General features: G+C 40.3%; 1 protein-coding gene across 10 annotated transcripts in view; it reads right to left on the bottom strand.

Annotated features, from left to right (window-relative positions):
- Positions 1-24,108, bottom strand: part of GRHL2 (grainyhead like transcription factor 2) — a 162,651-nt gene that overhangs the window by 77,935 nt on the left and 60,608 nt on the right. For all 10 annotated transcript variants that reach the window (XM_004476413.5, XM_004476414.5, XM_023584067.3 and 7 more), the window contains 3 exons: positions 18,890-18,945; positions 15,685-15,841; positions 12,197-12,308 (listed from right to left, as the gene is read on the bottom strand). In XM_004476413.5, the coding sequence (XP_004476470.1) occupies positions 12,197-12,308; positions 15,685-15,841; positions 18,890-18,945 (325 nt within the window). The remainder of the gene's footprint in view (positions 1-12,196; positions 12,309-15,684; positions 15,842-18,889; positions 18,946-24,108) is intronic.

Below are 24,108 nucleotides of genomic sequence, written 5' to 3'. Positions count from 1 at the left end.
GGAGGTAGGATGGGGGACCCACATTCACTATTCTAATTTTTTATAGGAATGATTTTTGTATTAATCACTATTTGACTCACTCATGCTGCTATTCCTGTTTACTTATTTTCCATCAATTTCAACATTAGAAGATTCAGTTATTATTTCAAAACTGAAATTCTACTTCTCCTAAAATAAATCTGTTATTCAAAGGACGGAAGCTGTCGCTATTATTACTCTACCTTCGTTATGCTGACCGCAGCGTCTAGGGACCCTGGGGGTGAGGTCAACTGAACCAGCCGTGACCTTGGAAAAGCTACAGAACTTCTCTAAGCAGGTTTCCCTGTCTGTAAAGTGGATATAATGAGAGCACCTACCTCACAGGATTGTTGAATAGTGACAGACTTTTATTAATTGAGCACTCATTAGTTATTTCAATACTTGTCTTTTCAAAACCAGAAAAACTAGTGGTGGTTCCACATTCCTGAAGCCTGTTCAAAGAGTTTTTTCAGATTTGCTTCACCTTGTTTTGGCTTCTGTAACCTCAAAGAGTTTAATGTAATTTTGGAAAAAAATTTTTCTTGGCAAGTTTTAAGTTTTGTAAACAAAGAAGAAAAACTTGAAATTTCCTAATTTCACTCTTCAGGGCATTGCAAAGACAAATTCATACTGTTGAAAGATAAATAAGAGGGAGGCTCCTAATAAATGCTAGAGGATGGCTGAAAAGACCAGCACTGGGGGGTTGTCAGTAAATATACGTCTCATGAAACTGGCAGGCTCTATATGTATTTTTATATTTTTTCAAGCAAATCAAATAATTCTAAAAAATGCCAGGCTACCCAAGGTTTCATTAAATGTATCTCTGAAGGGAAACAAAAATAATTAGGCCTCAAGCAAAAAACATGAACTCAATTAAAAGTATAGGTTGTATGTCTGAGATGATAGTACCGCATTGTAACTACAGATATAGAATAGGAAAGGTCCCACTGATTAGGCGAAAAACAATATGGTGCATAGTACATGTGAAAAAAGATAGAAGACAGGAAATACTGCATTTTATAGTATTTAACATGGTGGATCTACCAAGTGGTTTTAGTTGGTTTTCTGCATGCACACGTGTACTTTAATTTTGAAAGCTCACAGTATATACCAGCATCTCTTTATAGGACAGCCTACCCTCTCATTAAAAAAGAGATTCTCAGAGAGGTTTTAAAACATCCATTCCATCCTTTATTCTACTCTGTAACATCCCTTTTAGTTATCTATCCAACTGCCAGCAGTAGGGAAACATTTTAGAAGAAATGGCTTATTCAACAATAATGTCTTGGAACCAAATAAATAGAATTCCTAGGAGCAGTGAAGAAGTAATAGTAAAGGGCTGTTTTCATTGCAATTTTTAATTTCCAATATAGCTACCTTTTTTTGAAAGTTTGTTCAAAAAATCCCCATTTGGTTGCTTCAGGGAAAGAGTAATAATTTCTAGTTAACTTTTAAAAAAACTAATTATCCTTAGTTTATTAGTATATATGTTATATTTCTATGCTAGCATTTAAGTCTTGTAGTTGTAAGACACATTTTATCAGAAGGTCTATGGAGTAATAAAATAATATTTAAATATAGTCAATTTAAGAACTATAAGTACTTTTATCCCCTTAGCATCCAGGAAAGTATTATCAAAAATGATGCTTTCAGGATGGAAGAAGAGGGAACCCAGCCACTGCCTGGTTTTCCAGTAACTAAACACATGCCTGCTTACAGAAACTATCACCTAGATACACAAAGCCATAAATGTGGCAATTTGTTCATCTACTATTCAACATTTATGGAGCATCTACTCTATACCAGGCTCTATACCAGGTGCCAGGCATACAAAGGTAAAAAATTTAAGTTCTCTCTGCACTTAAGAAGTTCCGCACCTAGTCGGACAGGCAGAATGTAAAATGATAAATCAAGTGAAACAAGGCCGAGTGCCATTGTCTAGATATAAATCAAAGCCCATGAAGGGAGCAGCGCACTCTAACTATAAGGTTAGGAAGACACCAAAGTGGGGACGGGGGAACAAGAGGTAAGCTGAGTTCCCGGTGAAAGAGAGGCTATGCTAGGTAGACACGGGACAAAGGAGAGGCTGGAAGGAACTAGGAAAAAGTAGTGAGGGATAAGACTAGTAACTATGGATCTGGCATTTAGAAATTTCAATAAAAGATTACATTGCATTGAGACATGAGTAGAAGTTTAGGAAGTGGGGCAGGGAGTACAGGCTCCTCTTTTAAGAGTTGTTGGGGATAGAGGGGAAAAAGACCACCCAGCAGTGGCTTGAAAGGGAAGACTGCAGGGGACCAGGGGCTGGGGCTGGGCGTTTTCCACTCTGGCCCTGTCCTGGGCCTTTCCCTGGGGGAAGTGGGACTCTGGGAACACCCTAGTCACCCGTGCCAAGGAGGAAGTGATTCTCCCCCAGAGAGACCGTCCTCAACAGAAGAAGTTTTCTAGGGTTCATACTGAGACATGTACACAATAAACGAAAGCCCACAGGGGCTCAGTTATTATTAAAAATTATTATTTCCTGCCTGAGAAAATATTGACCTTTAAAGAATACTTGCATTTTACAATGCTTTAAATGCCTAGCCTTCAGAGCCTACCACGCTTTTACCACCAGAGCATGTCTTGCACGGTGCATGAATGAGATGATAGCTGGAGCTGACGGAAAAGAGAAAGCATCTAGATCAGCAGGTTGGGTCGCTCCTGGCCACACCCCAAACTCCCTCTCAGTCTGGTCCTGTGGAGGAAGTGGGGTTCGAGCTCATTCTTCTGACTTAGCCCTGACTCACGGCTTTGACTCACACCAGTCCTGGGGTTTTGTTTTTAAAGGTGGGGCCCCTCAAGAGGTTTAGTTGTTTTGTTTTTTAAATGTTACTGTGGTAATATACATAGATAATTCACCATTTAAACATTTTTAAGTGTATATTCACATGAGTTACCATCACCATCATCCACTACCAAAACTTTTTCATCACTCCAAGCAGAAACTCTACTCATTAAGCAATAACTCCCATTCTCTCCTTCCCTTAGCTCCTGGTAACACCTAAACTACTTTCTGTCTCTATGAATTTACTTACTTGAGATATTTCATATAAGTGGAATTATACAATATTTGTCCTTTTGTGTCTTGGAATTTGTTTTGTTTTTCATCAAATTGGCTTTCATATCTAGTCAGAGGTGTAGAGACAGGCTAGAAAAGAAAAAAGCTGAAATCCCTTTTACTCGTGTTATTTTTAAAGAAAGGAAGACCAACATTTTCCCCACTGCAAGGAGAGAACAAATTCATTTAATTCTGGGGAGGACAGCTCTGCAGAGAACTAAACTAAAAGGAAGGGTGGGAAACCCTGGAGAAGAGAGAGAGGTAAGTGGCTGGGCCATCTCATCCCCTAGCTATCTGACTTCCTGGAAGGCAGCAGTTGCCCCATTCTTGCCCCTTCCACCCCAAATCTCCACCGTCCTCCTTTCCTGCACAGCTCCCAGAGCAGCCCAGTGCAGGTTTGACACCAGTGGCTATAAACCCTGAAGAAAGCACACATCTAGGGCATGGCTCAGAGCTAGCCTCCTCTAGGGAGCTCAAAGAAAAACAGCGTTACTTAATTTTAATCACAGCTTCTATTTTAAAGTGGAGTATGACGGCAGACTGAGCAGAGCTCTTAGGTCTGGACAGAACCAACAAGCTGAATAATTCTGCTTGAGAATTCTGTTTTTGAGAGTTTTTTGAAAAGTTTCTCTCTGACCCTCAAAGAGAACTATAGGGAACTAAGCCCCAAAAGGGATCTTGATTTAGTTTGAACTTAAATTGTCATGGAAAGTTTTACTGTAATACAAAGCTACTGTTGGAGGAAATGTGGTTCAAGCAGTTGGACGCCTGATTCCCAAATGGGAGGTCCCGGGTTCAGTTCCCAGTGCCTCTTAAAAAAAAAAAAATCAAACAACAAACAAACAATTGAAAAAACCAACACAGGGGAGCCCATGTGGCTCAGTGGTTGAGTGCTGTGAGAGCACAATTTAAAAAGCAGTTCTTAAGAAATAGATTTGTAGTAGAGAACTGTGGAAAATCCTATCATCACAAGTTAAAAATTGAAGATAAAACTGCCTGCTAATCATTACAGAAACTACAGAATTATTATTAACAACATAACTAATATATCCTGATACAAAGAAAGATTATTGTGAACTAAAATTTAAGACAGATTAATAAAGAGTGTGTGGTTAGTTTCACAATTAACTTAGAAATTATATCAATATGGATATACTGGGGGAGTCGGTATAGCTCAGTAGTTGAGTTCCTGATTCTCATGTATAAGGACCTAGTATTCAATCTCCAGTACCTCTCAAAATACTTAAAATAGATAATAAGTAAACAAACAAACAAAATAATGAATACACTGGATGGGACTGTAAAGTAATGATTCTTCTTCAGATGGGCTTGCAGAATAAGTCTCATTATATTAGAATCCCTACCACCCACTCTGAAAATACAAAAAAAGAAAAACAAAACCTGATGTTTATCAATTTGTAACACCTGCACTGTAAAGTAGCAAAAGAATTCTCAATTCTGCTCAGTAGAGAGAAAGTATATGTGAATGTGCTACAAATTAATGTCTGCTGTAGCTTTTGGTTTTCATTTTATAAAGTTAATATTAGCTGTTGAACATCTTTTCTTCTAGTCTTCTTTTGCTCTTTGAGAGTTAATAGAAAAATGTGCCTTCCCCCAGAAAATGGTTTTGGATTTATCTACTGTCTGTATAGACTTGATAGCTAGTACAGTGCATTTTGTGATTTGTGATTCATTCCAAATGGCACACACTATGCAAAACTGGATAATCTCCACTGTGCAAACAGGTCCAGGGGAACTCCCATCCTGAATAGGTGTAGATGGTGCCTCAAAAGCAACATGCCCCAGACTGAACTCAGGACCTCACCAACCTATACCCCGAGCACCTGCACAGGTCGGGGCATCTACTCAGCAAAGCAGCACTTCCCTTTTATGACCCTTTTTTTTTCCTCCTTCACTGCACATCCAGTCAGTCTTCCAGGGTCCATCAGTTCTATAATTTGCTTCTCATTCTTCTCTTAACTTTCTACCTTCCCTTTACAATCCATTCCTCCGAGTACTCATCATTCACCGGGATATAACCAATCTCTCATTGCCCATCTCTTCCTCACTCCACACCATCCACGTTACCCCAGAGTCACCTTTATGAAATACAGATATCATGCCACTACTGTCCTAATAAAAATCCTTAATGATTATTCAAAATCTCTAAAATAAAAAACTGTAATTCATTAAAGAGAAATTTCATTTAATCACAATATTGTATTAGCCTATTATTTTTGCACATGCCCTGGAATTCTAGGAGGACTGATATGCAAAGGTAAAACTTCCACTTGAATGTACAGTAATATTTGGTACAACTTCTATTATCCCTCATCCAACAACAGGAAAACATGGATTACTTAAAAATGAGACAGGAGTGTTAAATCACAATGTATACACACACAGATACATACATTTAAGATCTCTTCAAGTCAACTGAAAAACAAGGTTTTGTGGAGTCAAGAGAGGGTTATGGGAGCAGAGGGCATGAAAGTTTGAGCTTAATGACATCTGCCACCAGCATCCGGTGTGGTGGCATTTGCCTGCAAAGAGCCTCTGCAAAGGAACTGAAGTAGCATTTCCTAGAGTTCTACCTGCAGTCCTGCGGATTGCACATCAGGCCACAGGCGGCCAGAGGCAATGGACCCCCTAACACCTGTGGGTCTCTAGATGAGGTCGCACCCTACTGGGCGCAGTCAGTCTCCCACAGAAACACAGATCCTCAGCGTGAGCCTGACAGAAAGAGTTTTACATAGTGTTCCTCAGAGACCAACAAATTTCCCCAATCCTTCATATTCCTGTCGCCCTAAGATTTCCCTTGAAAAAGCAAGCCTTTCCACACCTACCAAACTCTCCTCTCATTCTTGCAACCCTATTTACTCAGGACTTCCTTCTCTCCACACTCTATATGGGTTGAATCAATTAACATTCTCATTGGCATATATGAGAGTTCCCACTCCTCCTGTCTTTGCTAATGGCTTTATCAGATTTTATAAAATGTGCTAATCTCATTTAATTTTTTGATTACTACTAAGGTTGAGCATATTTTAATGTGCTTATTGGGCATTAAGGTTGGGGGTTTTTTTCTGTGAATTGCCTTTAATTGTTTCCTATTGCGTTGTCTTTTTCTAACTGATTTGCAGGAGTCCTTTATAATTCTAGATACTGATACTTTATCAGCTATATGTGTTACATTTTCCTTTAGTAAGTCGATTTTCTTATGACTGTTTATAGAAGCTTTTTAATTTTAATTTAAATATTAATGCAGGCAAATTTATCGATTTTTTCCTTTACATCTTATTTAAGAAAGATTTCCCTACCTTCAGCTCACAAAGCTATCCTTACAGTTCCCCTTTAAATTTGTTATAGTTTTGTTTTACCATTTTAGGTGTTTAATCCACACGAGATTCTTTTTTGTGGGTGGTATGGGGTAAAGGTATAACTTAATTTTCTCTCCATATGGAACATCAGTTATCCCAGCATCTTTTAGTAAATATATGATCTTGTCTGCATGTACTGGAAATGAGACTCTGTCACATATCAAGGTCCCACATAGGTGTGGGTCTGTTTCTTGGCTCTTTATTCAGTTCCATTAGGCTATTTTTCTAACCTCTGCCTCTGAATTATTATGGCTTTAAAGTTTTGATACCCGGTAGGGCATATTGCCCCACCTTCTAATTATACTTCGAAATTGTCTTACCCATTTTTGGCCCTTTGTTCTTCCATGAGAATTTTTGAAACAGCTTGTTAAATTCCATTAAAACTCTCAGGAAATTTTTATTGGAATTATAATGAACTTGAAGATTAATCTGAGATTACCCTTTCTGCTAGAGTCTTGGTATATCACTCTATTTATTGAAGACTTCTTTTACAACCTTTAATGTCTTCTAATGTTCTCTATAAAAGATTTGCAAATCTGAAGATTTATTCCTAGATGTCTTACAGATTTTATCTTTTTCCTATTACTGTATCTAATTGTTCATTATGTTTTTAAAGGTGTAGTATTGATTTTATTGTCCTAGATAGGGATCGGCAAACTCTTTGGCCATGGGCCAAATTCAGCTTGCCACCTATTTTTGTAAATAAAGTTTTATTGGAACACAGCCACATCCTCTCATTTACATATTGCCTATGGCTGCTTTAGTGCTATGTTCTAGTTTGAGGCTTTTATGGATCCATGGAAAAGATTAAGTGCTTAGAGCTAACCTACTCCTCTGGGTATGAACCTATTATAGGAAGGATGTTTTGATTAGATTATGTCAGGTAAGGACCTTTGATTAGATTACTCATTAATGTGTGGCCAAGGGTAGGTCATTTTTTTTTTTAAAGATTTATTTATTTATTTATTTCTCTCCCTTTCCCCCCTAACCCCCCGCCCTGGTTGTCTGTTCTCTGTGTCTATTTGCTGTGTCGTCTTCTTTGTCCACTTTCTGTTGTTGTCAGCGGCACAGGAATCCGTGTTTCTTTTTGTTGCCTCATCTTATTGTGTCAGCTCTCCGAGTGTGCGGCGCCATTCTTAGGCAGGCTGCACTTTCTTTCGCGCTGGGCGGCTCTCCTTATGGGGCGCACTCCTTGTGCATGGGGCTCCCCTACGTGGGGACACCCCTACGTGGCATGGCATTCCTTGCGTGCATCAGCACTGTGCATGGGCCAGCTCCACACGGGTCAAGGAGGCCTGGGGTTTGAAACACAGACCTCCCATGTGATAGACGGATGCCCTAACCACTGGGCCAAATCCACTTCCCCCAGGGTGGGTCTTAATCCTCTTACTGGAGTCTTTTATAAATGGGATGAATATGGAAACAGCAGCTCTTAATATTGCCTTGATTTGGACACTTTCACAGCCTCAGGTATGTAAGCTTTTAACTTAATAAAGTCTGATTATAAAAGCCAATCTAATTATAGTATATTGCTCCCAGCAGCTTTTAGCAAACTAATATAGAAATATCTACAAATAAAGAACATGTCAGGTGGTGATCAATTCCCTAAGAAAAGTAAAGGTAAGGGAGATAGAGAATGACAGATAACATAATAGGCTGAAGGACTCTCTGGTTAGGGAACAATAAGCAAAGGCCTAAAAGAAGTGAGGGAAGCAAGCCATATAAATATCTGCCTAAGGAGTTCCATGAGACTGGCACAGGACTAGCCTGGAGTGATGCAGGAATCAGCCACATAGGAGCAGCACAGAGAATGAGGTGTGGGAGATGAGGGGTTGGGCTCAGGAGGGGGTAAGTTTACATAAGTAAGGGTTTAAGAAGGCTCACCAGGCATTATTACAGAGTACAAGAGACAGCAGAACAATCCTTGAGCATAAGTGTTGTGGGGATCCCAAATAAAGGAAAGACACAAGGGAGGAGGGGAAGATTCACTTGGGCTTGCCGCTGATGGAGGCTTGGAGTAGAGATAAAGCAGCTGTGTGCAGGAAGGCAAGGCTGGTTAGCCTAGACACCCCTGGAAAACATGATGAAAATGTGCGTACACCCCTACACACAGCACTATGTTGTGCATAATCTGAGGAGGTTTGCAGCCCACTAAAACAACCAGCAGACTCTAAGGACCACCAGGTATGAGCCCCCACTGTAGCTGCAGGGACTTCATCTTGGTCTCTCACTCCAGCTCCAAGGCCACTACCTGGATGGCTCACTTGAACTTAATCACCCAGCTCGGAATTCACGCTGCTGGTGGAGATGTGGGACCTCTAATATTTGAGCCTTTAGCCTCCAGCTTCATGGAAGTTTTGGTTTGGAAATATGCTAAATACTTTTGGTTTTTCATTTTCCTTTTCAGGCCACTAAGAGATCCTCAGCCAAAATTGGCAAATGTATAGTGTAGCAGTCTGATATTATTGATAAATTCCAAAAAGAAATATTGGATTATGTTTGTAATCTGATCTGTACCCCTGGGCATGACTGAGTTATGATTAGGGCGTTAACCCCACCAAGGGGTGTGGACTCACAGAAAAAAGACATGGTGAAGAACACAGTTGAGGGTTTCTGATGCTGGAGTTTTGATGTTAGAGTCTGATGCTAAAGACTTAAGCTGGAGCCCTGGGAATTAAGCTCACAGAGGAAAGAGAAGCCAGCCCCAGGAAGAAAAGAACCTTGAACCCAGAGAAAAGCAAGCTCCAGGAACATAGGAACCCAGGAAGCCTGAACCGTTGCAGTCATCAGCAGCCATCTTGCTCCAAATAGACTTTGGTGAGGGAAGTAACTTATGCTTTACGGCCTGGTATCTGTAAGCTTCTACCCCAAATAAATACTCTTTATAAAAAACAACCAATTTCTGGTATTTTGCATCAGCACCCCTTTGGCTGACTAATACATATAGCATGAATACTCTCTACCTCCCTTCAGCCTCAGCAGGCACTGATAGCCTCAGCGACACTCCTAGCTGAGCCACTTTTCCAACACTGCACTCCAGAGTCACTACTGATGGAACACAAGGCACAAACGTACATGCCCTTGCAAGGGCAGCTCTCCTTTATCTCCTAAGCTCACTGGCAGAGGAACACATAGCTCGATTATTTTCTTAACTTAGTAGAAGAATGAATTACATGAGATTTTTGCATATTACCTCACCCTGTAAAAGCATTCAGTGTGTTCAGAATATAGATTTTCCATTTGAAGCTAAGGGGCTTATTCAATGCGTTGGTCTCAGATCCCAAGCAAAAAGTAGCCCAATTAGCCATAAAGCTACTTAGTAAAAGTCACAAATTACAGAAATAAAATGTGAGTGTGTATGTGTGTATAGGTTTGTTTAGGGTTCTACAAGGTGATGAAGACAGATGACATCTGAAGTCCTGCAACCCATCCTGGTCTAAGAAAAGTACATTCTGTAACAACATCAAAGTTGAATCAACAGCTATGCCAGTAAAATCCTTTTATTCTTTGCCTTATTTGGACTTAGTCCATATTTCTATTTAATTGCTCCTCTCATTTTCTTGGGTAATAATTATAAGGCTACATTTTCAAACAAAATAAAATTATTCCCTTGCTCTACACAGATGTTCTACAAAGCAGGTTAGGCAAGTCTCCCCAAATCCCTCCTCCTAGTCAGTCTGCCTTGGAGGGGCAGGGCATTGACGTGAGTTAGGAAACCTGTTCTTATCCCAGGACTTGTATTAATTATCTGAGGACACCTCCTTGGGAGGGTGGGTCAGTGAGCCTCTATAGTCCTCAGTGTCCTCATTTGTAAGACAAAGATGCTTGACTACTTAACAGAAGGGATGTGTGTGTGTATGTTTGTGTGGGAGTTTCTATGTGCATGTGGAGAGGTGGCTTAACCATTTCACAGTATAAACCAGTAATTAGTTTCAATGTGCCTGAGATGAGTCTCTAACCTTAACCAAGGCACCTCTCTGCCAACAGGTCACAAGGGTCTTAGCAAGGCTGTGACAGAGGGTCTGAAAGTATCCATCATTGTGGTGAGTAAGAAACCAAAGCAAACATCCTATAAATGGCTCAGTAATATCTTCTGATGCCCTGCACAATGGGAATCTTTGCTTCACCTACACTCCCTGGGTCTGCAGCCACTTAGTCTGGAAAATGAAGTAATAAAGTTTATACTCAAAATAACAACTTTTTTCTTATGGAAATAGCATGTAGATAAAATGTTAAAATTACTTAGGAATAGGGAAGCAGATTTGGCCCAATGGTTAGGGCATCCACCTACCACAAGGGAGGTCCAAGGTTCAAACCTAGGGCTTTCTAACCCATGTGGAGCTGGCCCATATGCAGTGCTGATGCATACAAGAAGTGCCGTGCCACACGGGGTGTCCTCCATGTAGGGGAGCCCCACGCACAAGGAGAGCGCCCCGTAAGGAGAGTCGCCCAGTGCGAAAGAAAGTGCAGCCTGCCCAGGAATGGCGCCGTACACACGGAGAGCTGACACAGCAAGATGATGCAACAAAAAGAAACACAGATTCCTGGTGCCACTGATAAGGACGGAAGTGATTACAGAAAAAAAAAAGCGAATGGACACAGAGAGCAGACAACTGGGGTGGGGGGGGGGAGCCAGGGAAGGGGAGAGAAATAAATAAAAAAAAAATCTTTGAAAAAAAATTACTTAGGAATACTTTAATACTGTCTGTGTCTCTGAGTAACCTTCAGAACTTTTAAGACCCACTCCCCCCTGCTTTGCTCTGTCAGAAGTGAACTCTAGGAAACCACGCTCACTGGGCCCCATGGCCTTTGGCTTCACGTTAAATTTGACCAGTGGGAAGTAATGGCAGGAGACTGGGCAGCAGGGAGACACTAGAGTATTTCTTGTCCTCCCTCTGGGTTGAGGTGTCTCTCTTAGTGAGTTTTCTGTGGTTCCATCACCATTGGAAAGCCTCTCCCTCTGTCGCTGCTGCCCGCCTGTGCTCCCTCCGTGGTCCCATCTCCCCTTTTATCCCCCATGGTCTGAGCTCCTGCTGGGTGGCTCCCCTCACACCTCCTCCTCTGTTTGTCCATCCAGTTCCTGCTAGTGCTCAGTCCTGGACTGCCTTTCCAACCTCTGCACCAAACTCCCTCCTGAACCGCTTGCCACTGACTCTGCTTTCCTGACTGAACCTAGAGTGATGACCGTCCAGGAGGCTACAGTCTCTAGAAGACAGACATGGCGTTTAGGACACAGGCTCCAGAAAATACACCCAGCAGGCTGACTCCTTCTTTACTCCAGGGAAGTCCCGGTCCGTCAAACGTGAGTGTGCCTGACCACCGAGTGACTTGCAGTAGGTGTGCGGTGGGACGGGTGGCGCTGGCAGAGAGCGTCACCAAGCTCCTCTCCGCTGCAGGGCTGAGTTCATTCACATCACAGGGAATCAGAATTGATCCGACCTGCTTGTCTGCCTCTTAAGACTCAGAGGTGGGGAAGGAAAGATGTTTTAGAAACGGAAATGACCTTTGCAAATCTAAATATATTACTGTCATTATATGACACACTGCTGACCTTCATGGAAAAGAGAGGGCTTTTCCCTCGGCTTAGCCCAATTTTGAGTTCTTGTCCTGATGTGGACGACACCTGCTAGCACATGAAAGGTGCGTCGAGCGGTGCCTGGCACAGGACAAGGGCTCTGCGGTGCGAGGAAGGCCAACTCACCAATGTCGAGGACCCTCTGCTTCGCCGTGTGCTGCCGAGAGTGCCAGTACTTCCAGTATTTCAGCTGCTCGTCGCGGTTTTTGTCTTCACTGAAGACCACCATCACCACACTCTGCAGGGGAAAGAACCGTGGAGCTTATTTTCTGTTCAGTGCCTCTGTTGCCTCGTACAGTCTCCTGTTCTGGAAGTTCTGCCAGAGGTGTGTTTCTGTAACGCTGCTTTTCGTACTTTAGTGAAGCCTAGACAAAGCTCAGCTGTTTGTTTTGTTATAAAATTGGCCCACTGAAAACACGACTGTGAAATGAGTGTATCATATAGAAAAGAATCCTACATCACTTTTACTGCTGAAGTCATGAACAACCAGATGAACACATTACCAGCACATCTGTTATTTTGTGAGATAAGCAGGAACACCAAAAACATTTTTTTCTTATACTGCCAGCAAGCACATTTATGAAATTTTATATCCTTAATTACAGAATTTGGCACCATTTGTAAAGGAGCAACTCCATTTCTGGCCTAATTAAGTGCCTCAGACTAGAACAGTAGATGTGATGAGGGAAATACTAAAACACAGGATCATAGTAATTAACACAGATCTAAGCTACAGATATTTCATATATCGAAAAATACAAGTCAACCATGATATTTACTTAAATATAATGTGGATATACTTTTAAAATGAGCTTGAGGAACTAAAAGTCCCAAACACCTTTCACTACTACATTTTAAACAGCCTAGTTAAACTGAATACACATTCACTGTCATTTATGAGATGGGGAAGGAGCCGAAAACAAACAAATCAGGAAATTCTTTAATTATACAGCATCCCTCCCAGTCCATTTCCAAAATATTTCTTAGACACTTTCCTGGTATTCCAGAATATTTCATTGGCCATTGTTCCTTAAGAAAGTCTCTTTTGTACAATTTTACACCTATGTAGTCATTTACCTCATTATTTGCAACTATTCAGTTCAATGGCAATGTCTTCCAATTTAACGTCAAACTCAATGAGGACAGGGACAGTGTCTTAATTATTCATCACAGTGTCCCTGATGCCTGAGAAAGAGCAGAAACCAAATGCCTGTTTGCAGCTGACCGGCTGCAATTCAAATTATTGCTCATCCCTAATGTGCTTGTACACAAGAAAACAAGTATTTGTTGGAAAAGCTAGTTAGAAACATGTGTCCATATTATTAGAATTCACAGGCAGCGTGACCTGGAAAGGCATGGAGAAGTCACAAGGAACAAAAGCGTCTCTGGACTGTTACAACTATGAGCTCAGCCAGCTCTTCTTTCTTCTGTCTCTGGCTTTAAGTTTTCTGTTTATACATGAAAGTTTATTCTGAGGCCTCCTGGTGTTTTTTTGTCTATTCCAAAATAAAAATAACACTAAAGTTATTTTTTTTCCCCTAGCAAATGGCTAAATTAACATAAATAAGGGTATACTCTTGGGATGCAAATTTATTACATCCGTGATAAAGATAAAGGAAGTTTGAAACTGCTATTACCAAGCCTTACATGCTTGGATTCAGAATTAAAGTTTTCAGAAAATAATGTTGGCTGGTTTCATTTGCATCCTTTCCTTAGAAACAATTTCTAACCCACACCTGAGGAGTAAGAAAGATCCACTCTGAGAGGGGCTACCTTACTCTCAGAGAATTAGACTGAAATCCTTAAGAGAAGGAATTAATCCTTAACACAAGGATACAAACATTCCACATTTAAACCTTACTGTGATTTCAACAAAGTGAAATTTTTGGAAAAGTCCCTGCACTCCAAATTTTTGTCAAAACCTCAGAATACTAACCACCCACCACTTCTTCAGGTGGTGGCAATGATGATGTTAAGACACCGCGGCTATTTAAACTCTTACTTGAAAGGTGCAAACTTCCATGGCCTTTCAGAGTTAAAAAAAGGTAATTCATCCAGTGTCTTCTTACCAGACATATACATGTGAGGGTGTATATTCTAGAATATACATCAAGAGATGGACCCTGGGCTAAAATTCCTCTGCGTTTTAGCCTTCCATACTACTCAACACAGCACACCATAGTGGTTAAGAGAGTGTGTTCTGGAGTTCGATTGCCTGGACATATCCTGCTTCCCGCACATTTTAGCTTACATGTGCTAATTAATTGGCCAATTACTAGGATCTACAAGCCCAAGTTTTCTCCTCTGTAATATCATAATAATAGTGCCCATTTCATAGGGCCGTTGATAGTTCCAAACGAGTTACCAGTAGTAGGGTCCTTAATACAGTGTGGGCTTGTAGAAGACAATAAATAATAGTTATTTCAGGTTGTGATGAGATGATGATGGTATACCCTCCACCAGAGTGTGACCACAGCACACTGGGCACCCTTCCATCTGCAAAGGGGTCAGCTTTGTGGGGAGCAAGAGCCCCACGGCTTCCCAACCACAGTCTTGACCCCCATAGCTCTAATCTGGGACTGGGAAGCCTTGGAGGCAGGCAGGCCTGCTCGGTGGAGAAATCAGCAGACAATCCTTCCTTGTCTTTCTCATTGAAACAAAGCCAGAAAATCCATGTGATGCAGAGGTTACCAATGCAATAATTTTACCTAAAAGTTAGTAACGTGCAAGCAGACCAGCAGTACCTGGGAACTTTTCTTCCTCTTCTATGTCATTTGTTAACTTTTCATAGGAATCTGAAATTGGGGGTAAATTCAGACTGTATTACCCTCTAGGCACCATGGTATTCCTGTCAGTGTCTTGAAGAGCTAAGGAGGAGGTGGCTATGGATAAGCAGGATGGGGCAGGCGCCATTAGCAGAGCAGCACAGATCATTTTACGACAGGTGGAAAGAACCCTTCAGCCTCTTTCCAGAGCTCTGCTATAATTTCCCTTTTCAGTAAAGAGGGATTAGCAGTTCTCTCCTTTCTTGGGAGTAGCGAGAATGCCATAGGCTGGCAGGCTTCCAGAGCAGTGAGCTCAGGCACCAGTTTCATTTCCCATAAACCAGGCTACCACGCATGAATCTAAAAATTCCTCTGCATCTCTCCTGACAGGGATCATGCCTCATCCCCTAAATCCTAAATCAGCATCAGACTGCAGAAGACTTTTAAACAAAGTTTCAAAGGGCCCAGAGACACAGGTTGAATTACATTCTCCTTTACAGAGGAGAGCACTAGCTCTCTCCTGGGCCGCAGATATGTTCTGACTTCTGGCTACTTACTTGAAAAATTAAGATTGATTAAAAAAATAATAATAACACAGGCAATGAAAGAAGCAGGGAAAATTCCTTGGATACAGTCAGAAAGCATGCTCCAAACATGTCCCTCTCTTGGGGTTTATTGGTTACTGATTAAAATGATAAACAAGCCAAGAAGTCCTCTCGCTCAAACCCAGTGACATTTATTCGAGAATTACTTATATTGGAAATCTTTTCTGTGCCGCTTCACAAAGGCTGTGAGGTAGTAATTCCATTCATCTGATCTCTGCACTTTTTTGAGAAATGAGGTCCATACCCTGACTTTGCTGATGGGGTGTCTGAAGCATTTGTTGTCTCCAGTCTCGCTGAGTGTTATAGCATAGAACTGTCCTTTGTTGAGGTAGGTCATGGGGCCCTCCCCTTGCTTCTGACGGAGAGATTTGGTGGCTTCCAGGGTGTACTGAAAGGTGCCACTGTGAACAGAAAACAGAGTGGTCACATTCACTCACTTGGACATTTCCGCCTTCCTAATCAATTACACATCAATACCATTTTGTACAAATATTAACCAATATTTACTCTATTTTAGAGACAAAACATAGCATATGTCAAAAGAGATGAGAGCAGACCAAAGGTCATTTCCAGTGCAATGTATACAGCATTTCTAATAGCAGCTCATAAACCAGATGGTTGGGTGGATGGGGGGAGTCCATGGTGTATCAGGCCAGTTTTGCAAGGAGTTGGCAATCAGGTGTGCCTGAAGCATAAAAACTCAGTGCATTTGCAATTTTTATCCCATTAAAAAAACAAATGTATGGAATGCTTTTGTTCAACCCATGTATATATTTAACCTTCTAACCAAGATATACAAATAGCTGTATCCCACTTTAAGCTCAAAATGTAAAAATCCAAAAAGCAAACATTCATTACTGAGAAACTAGTTTCATAGCAAACTGTCCTTTTTCAAACCTTCAAAAGAACTCATGACAGGGTTCTCCAAAGCAGGGGTTTGCAACTGGATCTTGGGCTAAATCTAGGCCACTCCCTGTATTTGTTAATGGGGTTTTACTGGTACACAGCAATGCTCCTTCATTTATGTCTTATCTGTTGATATTGTCTATGAGTGCTTTCACACTACAACAGCAAAGTTGAGTAGCTTCAACAGAGATCATATGGCTTGCAAAGCCTAAAGTATTCCTATCTATATAGCTCATGACAGGAAAAGTTTATGGAAGTCTCCTCTAAAAAATTTCCCTAACACATACAAAACATTTTCAAAACAAAGACACTGATTTTCCGGACTTGGAAGACTAGATCATTTAAAAAATTCTTAAATGTATGAGCCACACTCATTTTTTAACACTTTTATTCAAATATATTTGTCTGTTACAGGGTGCCAAAAATATTTGTCCACTACAGGATGCCACAGAATAGTAATCCACTAGTAAATGTTTTGTGTGTTTTCTGAATTGTCACAAATTCCTCATTGGGTCCATATATTTTTTAGCTCTTTAATTTCAGATTCCTTGAAAGGCCAGGTGCAAAGATGACTTTCAGAGTTCGTTTCCTATGGGATTACAGGCTACTCTTGTTTACTGTGTTAAATATTTCTATGATGTTTGATGTTTTTCAAAAAAATTCTCTAATGAAAAAAAATGTTAACAGGCAAAAAAATTAAGTGAGCACTCTTAACTGATAAAAATCTTAAGTTTAAACTAATAAACTATGTGAATTCCAGAATATGTTTCTCAGTATGAGGTGGGAAATAAAACATTCAAGACAGAACCAATTCCATTGCCACTTTGTGTGAAAAAGCAATTTCGATGTAATGCCATTGAAATTACAGATCTTGGACAGGACATTAAGAATCACCTAGACCTATAGTTCGGAACTATTTTAGGGCACAGGTTGCTTTAAAGATATATAGAAAGTAACAAACTTTCTTCCCAGAAAAATGCATATATAAACATAAATGATTTTGAACATCATGTCAGAATATCATAATATCATCATGTCCTCCAAACCTATGCAAACACAGAGCAGGAACCTCTGATTTGGTCCAGCTCCTTCATTTTACACCTTCTGACAGACTTGTTCACTCTGCTGGACAGTGACAGCAGAAGAAAGAAAAACCAGGTTCAGTAATGGTGAGTTCACAGTGCTCTTTTCCCAGGCCTGAGAGCTGACCACCTGGTTATCTCCATTTATATCGTATCAATTATATACGCATTTCTACATTTTAGAAGGCAATTTGGAATTCTCCCTCTCACACACATACAGATTCTGACTAGGGAGACTGAGATTGGCACAAGACCCTGAAGGATCAGGAGGACATCCAGTGGAAAGAGAAAGACTAGAAGACCCTATACATAAAAGCAAAGAGGGAAGAAATACCATGAGAGAGACAAAGCTCAAAAAGGGACCAGAACATGGAGGTCCCCGACCACCTTCATAAGGAATTTGTGTTTAATTCTGTCTGATATGAAGAAACCACTGACAAGTTTTGTAGTTGGGAGAAATAAAATCATTTCTCACCATTCTCTCTTGTCTTCAGGTATGATCATGACTCAAGGGCTTTGAAAATCTGACCCTCTACCTACAATACCCTTAATCTTCCTTCATTTCCTAGCAAACTCCTCCTGCAAATTCTTCAAGATTCAGCTCAAATGCTGCTTCCTATGAAGCCCTGCCCCTCACTCCATCTCTCCCATCAATCACCCAATACTCCAGCACATGGGTCCTCTCAGCTTTTTGAACATGTATCACTAGAGGAGGAGTTATCACTTTCCAAATGTATTGCAATTTGTCTGTCACCATATTTTATTCCTCCAAAAGCCTATCAGTCTCTTATAAAGAGATATTATATTTAATCCTCAATTCCTATCTCATTGCTGGTACATGGCAATTCCCTTAGTATATGAGAGCTGAGAGCTATGTGTAAGGTTGAATGGAGGGTAAAGAAAATGTTGCAGGGAGATTCGTTATACTGCTATAGTTCAGAAGAAAGTTGGCTAGAATAAAGTTGGAAGGGAGACGACGGGAAGAAAAGGCACATTTAGTACTTGGCAAGTGCTGTGCAAGTACAGCAGGGAGGAAGGTGACCCTGCCCCTCAGCTAGGGTGGCTAGGAGGATGGTTAAATCACTAGCTACAATACGAAATAAAAGAAGAAAACAGTTGCAGGGAAAGTGAAGGAGGAGAAGAAAGGGAAAAAAGATAAGTTCATCTTCCGCTTTTTGAGTTGGAGGCACGTAAGTCTGAGGTTTAGAGGAATATCTAAGAAGAGATGTCTAGCAAACAGACGGAAGAAGAGGAGACCTAGGCCTCAGAAAACTGAGAAATAGTGATTTAGAAATCATCACACAGAGAGGAAAATTAAAGACTCAAGAAATAAAACTGTTCAGCAAAGTAAATAAATATATAAAAGATTTAAAAGTATAACTTGGGAGAACATGTAAAGGGTTTTCAGTTAACCAGTTATCAGTTAATCAGTCTCCTGGGCTTCATCTCTAGGAAACCTACCTCGACGTCTGGTCATACATGTACTCCTCAGCCCCAACTGAAGCACTCCGAAATTTCTGCAAAGTTTAAGTCATCAAAATTAAAACAAATAAGTGAATCATTATGCTAAAAAATTTTTAAAAGTGACAAATGAACCCAAACAATTTTACCCTCTATTTAGAAAGGAACATAATAAGTTTTTGGCATTGTACTTTAAATCCACTATGAAAATAGTTCCCATTTGTTCATGGAACGTGTAACTGCGCTCTGAGAGCTACATTCAGTGGGTAATACATCTGTGATATATACATCATTCACATGTTGGCAGGTGTTCTCAAGCATTTCCAGGCACTGGAAATTGTTTCCTCATATAAATGAAACAACCCTTACCTTTTCTATTATCTCCAATACTTACTCCAAATGTCACAAATTCTAAATTAATGGAACACTAATTACAGAGAGGTCACATAGTATAGGAAAAAGTAGTATAGTAGAATTGCTAGAAGAATAATTCTGGAGCCAAAATGCCTAGGATCAAGTTCTATCTCTTTTACCCATAACATGTGGGTAAAGTACCATACTTTCTCTATCCATAAAATGCCTATTTTTCCTAGTTAATGGAAGGATGCATGAATAGAGGTGAAGTACTTAGAACAGTGCCTGGTACATACTCAGCACTATACATGTGTATTAAATGTTATTATACAGTAATAGCTTGACAAATTCAGTGCCCTTCTCCAAGGATCTCCTTCATTATCATAGTAGTATAAAAGTAGGTTGATTTTTTTTTGGAGGGGAGAACTCATTCTTATTACACATGAAGCAGTTTAGGTTCCATGGTGTTCATTTGTTGTAAATACATATTGTTCAGGTAGGACATACTTTAGAGGCATGTAAATACTAACTCTTGATACTAAAGCGAATATAATAGGATTTTCATGGAGGAAAAAGCATACCCTTTGTCACAGGTTTATCTGGACATACTTACAATTCTTCAGAGTTTACCCAATGCATCCCATGAACATTTCACAAATGCTTCCTGGCTGACTAAATAATCAGTTTTGAGTATCAAAGGTACAGACTTGTGTTTCTTTAACAATCAAATAATTAGCAAAACATCCACTGGTAATTTTCTGGGGCTTCACCATCTGCTTGGTGCCTGAGAAATACAGAAAATAAAAGACACTGTCCCAGTCCTAAAGAGATAAAAAGTGGTTGTCATAATATAGTAAATGATTAGGTATGAAAATTTATGTTCGCTCATTCATTCATTCATTCGGGTGTCCTGAAACTGGAAAAGCACAGAGCGGACACTACCAGGAAAGGAAGTTTAGCAATATTGTAGGAAGACTTCACCAAGATTGTGAGTTTTGCTCTGACTATCGGAGAAGCTGGATTACTTGAAGAATCTAAGAGAAAGTTATCTAGGTGAGAGAGAACCACCATGAATCAAGACAAAATGATGAGAACAACTGTGTGGCACAAGTGGCGCCAAGGACACAGGCCAGACATAACTAAGAAGGGAGGGCCTAAAAATCTATTATAGATCTTCACTTCCCTGTACAGTAGTCACTAGCCACATGTGTTATTTAAATTTAAGTTCATTAGAATAAATAAAATTAAGCATTCAGTTCCTCAGCCAATTAGTCAGATTTCAAGTATTCATTTTCCATATGTGGCTAGTGACTACTATATTGGATAGGATAAAAGAACATTTCCATCATGGCAGAAAGTTATATTAGACAGTTCTGATCTAGGAAAAAGCATTTACACTTAGTGTAGTTAGAAATTAGGAAATTTTGAAGTAAGAAACTAGCATGATAAATAAAAGCATTTAAGGAAGTGATTTCAAGATATAAGAGACGCATTTCCAAGATCACCTTTGTTTGGAGGACTATGCAGTAATCTATAACAATGCACAATGAACCAGTTTCGATAAAACTAGCCTTGAATGAATTCACCCACCATGCCATATAACTCTGTAGCTTGAGGATGAGCTGGACTACTAAAACACATTAGGCTTGTAAATGCTACAGTTCTAATTCCCCAGGTGATGTGAGAAAGCATGATATGAAGTTTTCAGATCCAAGAAGTGTCGTGTATGTGTTGACTGAAATACAGAACATTTCTCCAATAGCAGGAGTCCATGTGACTAAGAACTGGAAAAAACTAAGCATAGTGTGTACGTTACAGGCACCAGTATAAACTTTTTTCCAAATTTAAATTTTCTCTTCAATTCTGTTATATTACCTTTATTATTTTAAAGAATTAAATGTGTAATCTACCTTGAAAACATAACAATGCTTTAGATGCATGCAACCCACTCACACTGATGGATTATATCTTACTGCAATTTAATGTACTATAAAATCCCGTATCATTTGGACAGAGAAAAATGATAGTAAAGAAGGGATGATAACATATTTGTCACACTACCTTTAATCTACTTCGTGTGCTAGATGCTACAGAAACCACGGTGAACAAAATAAAAACAGGTCCTCATGGAGAAAAACACTAGTTAAATAATCATTCATTTAAAAATTACAAATCATGTGCAAGTACTCTGAAGAAGTGCAAGAGTTCTATAAAAGCATATCACAAATGAGAAAGTAAAAATCAGCACCACCGACAATCAGCCTCAAAGTTCTTGACAGAATGCTGGTTTCCAGTGGCACATGGACAAACCAACAGAAGAGAAGCAATATTTCTAACAGAAGTCAATAAGACAACACAGCCCCACAAAAGAATAACGCCCCCCCTCCTGAGAGATGGCTCCTTTCTTAGTAATGGCATCGTCAGTCCTTAGTTCCTCCATCTCCTGAACAAAGATGACAGAGGCACTCAGTTCCTGAACTGCCCCCACATCTTGACGGTATCCAATCCAGAGCTGGTCCTCACTGCCATAATCCCTCCTTAGACTCATCCAGCCCGAGCCAAACACTACACCACACTAACTCCCCTTACTGAGATGCTCCTAAGGCTCCCCAGAGCACACTGTCCCTTGCTGAAGCTGGGCTAAATAAACATAACTTTGACTACAGATATGTTCATGATGGTCTTTGGCTAATGGACTTAATACACAGGAAACTGATTCTAGTAGGGAAATGGAGGGGTAAGCAGGGAGGGCTTCCCTCAGGAAGTGACAAAAGAAGGATGAGCATGGAAGATGGTGAGGAATAGTCTAGAGCAGCACTCTCTAATAGAATTTTGTGCAGTGATGGAAATGTTTTATATCTGCACTGACTAATACGTAACCACTAGCCACACGATGGGACTGAGGAACTGATTACTTAATTTTAATAGCCACACATGTCCAGTAGCTACTGCTACTAAACAGCACAGTTCTAGAACATGGAATGGCATGCACAAAGGCCCAGAGGCAGGGAAAGCTCATCTGTTCACAGAACTGTGTCGCGCCCAGAGCAGAGAGGAAAAGGAGGAAAGAGGTGCAAGATGAGGTAGGAGAGGCAGATGAGAAGCACTGCTTTGTAGACCTGTCAAAAGATTTAACTCTTAGGTGTAATATGGGGACATTTCTGGGACTTGGAATTATCCTGAATGACACTGCAATGACTGATAGAGGCCATTATAAATCTTGCCTTAACCTACAGAATTGAGTGAGAGAGAGTATAAACTACAATGTAAACTATAACCCATGATTAGTGTCAATGCTCCAAATGTGTTCATCAATTGCAATAAATATACCACACTAATGAAAGAAGTTGTTAATGTGGGGAAGGGTGAGAGGTGTGGGGAGTGGGGCATATGGGAACCCTTATATTTTTTGTGTAACATTTTGTGTAATCTAGGTATCTTTTAAAAAAATAAATATATTTTTTAAAAAGATTTAAATCTTAATCCTAAAAGCAATGGGATTTAAGGAAAGGGGTGACATAATCAGATTTGCATTTTGAATAGACCTTCCCAGGTACAATGAAGAGAATGGACTAGAGGGAATAAACAGAGACACAGAGCAGTGGTATAGGCCACAGTTCAGGGCAGCTTGGACCAGAATGGTGGCATGGCGGAAGCAGAATGGAGACAAAGGGATGGATTTCAGAAATGTTTTTAAAAGATACAATTGGAAGAAGCAATAATGGATTAAACGGGGATGGTGGGAAAGCAAAGTGCTAAGAATAAATCCTAGTTGGCAGGAAGCGGACTTGGCCCAGTGGATAGGGCTTCTGCCTACCACATGGGAGGTCCGTGGTTCAAACCCCGGGCCTCCTTGACCCATGTGGAGCTGGCACATGTGCAGTGCTGATGCATGCAAGGAGTGCCCTACCACGCAGGGGTGTCCCCTGTGTAGGGGAGCCCCATGCACAAGGAGTGCACCCCGCAAGGAGAGCTGCCCAACGCGAAAGAAAGTGCAGTCTGCCCAGGAATGGCACCACACACACGGAGAGCTGACACAACAAGATGACGCAACAAAAAGAAACACAGATTCCCAGTGCCCTGATAAGGATAGAAGCGGTCACAGAAGAACACAAAGCAAATGGACACAGAGAGCAGACAACTTGGGGGGGGGGGGCGGGGAAAGGGGAGAGAAATCAATTAAAAAGAATAAATCTTAAAAAAAAAAAAAAAATCCTAGTTGCCTGAGCCAGAAGGATCTAAGATGGAGAATGCACTTTAGGGGGTAAGATCAGAAGTTAGATTTTTTATATTGTCCCTCTGAGAAGTCTAGATAGTCAAAATGCACTGGATATTATGGTTTGGGGCTCAAAGGAGAGAACTGGGCTGGGGAAATAAATTTGAGAGCCTATAGCATATAGATGATAACTAAGTTTGTGTATGAAGCCAAGATCATTTTCAAGAAATGAGAGTGATTAAAAGTACCAAACAGTGCTGCAAAGTAAAATAACAGCTATAGCTGAACTGGCAAATCCATTCATGAGGTGAGTAAATGGCCACTATGAATCTGACCAATGATCTTCCAATCTTATCAAACTTGACTATACAGAGAAAAACCTAAATCCTCCTAAAGTATAAAATGTGTATGCTAAGAACTTTGCAAAAATTTTCTTGATGCAAAAACACACTAACAATAGTGACAGAAATTTGGTGGTATCGTATGCACTGTATCACATGTTTATAATAAATATAATGAAATTGAGTGCATTAATTGCAAGTAAGGTCATTTTCTACTTTAGTACTTGAATCAACATTTTTGAAGATTTTATTTTTTTAAAATTTGTGAGGGGAAATGAACTACCAGCTAAAAATTAATTAAGTTTAAT

The sequence above is a fragment of the Dasypus novemcinctus genome, chromosome 14 (genome assembly GCF_030445035.2).
Source record: "Dasypus novemcinctus isolate mDasNov1 chromosome 14, mDasNov1.1.hap2, whole genome shotgun sequence".
Taxonomy (NCBI): Eukaryota; Metazoa; Chordata; class Mammalia; order Cingulata; family Dasypodidae; genus Dasypus; species Dasypus novemcinctus.
The sequence above is the reverse complement of the archived record's forward strand: the minus strand, read 5'-3'. Positions and strand labels throughout refer to the sequence as shown.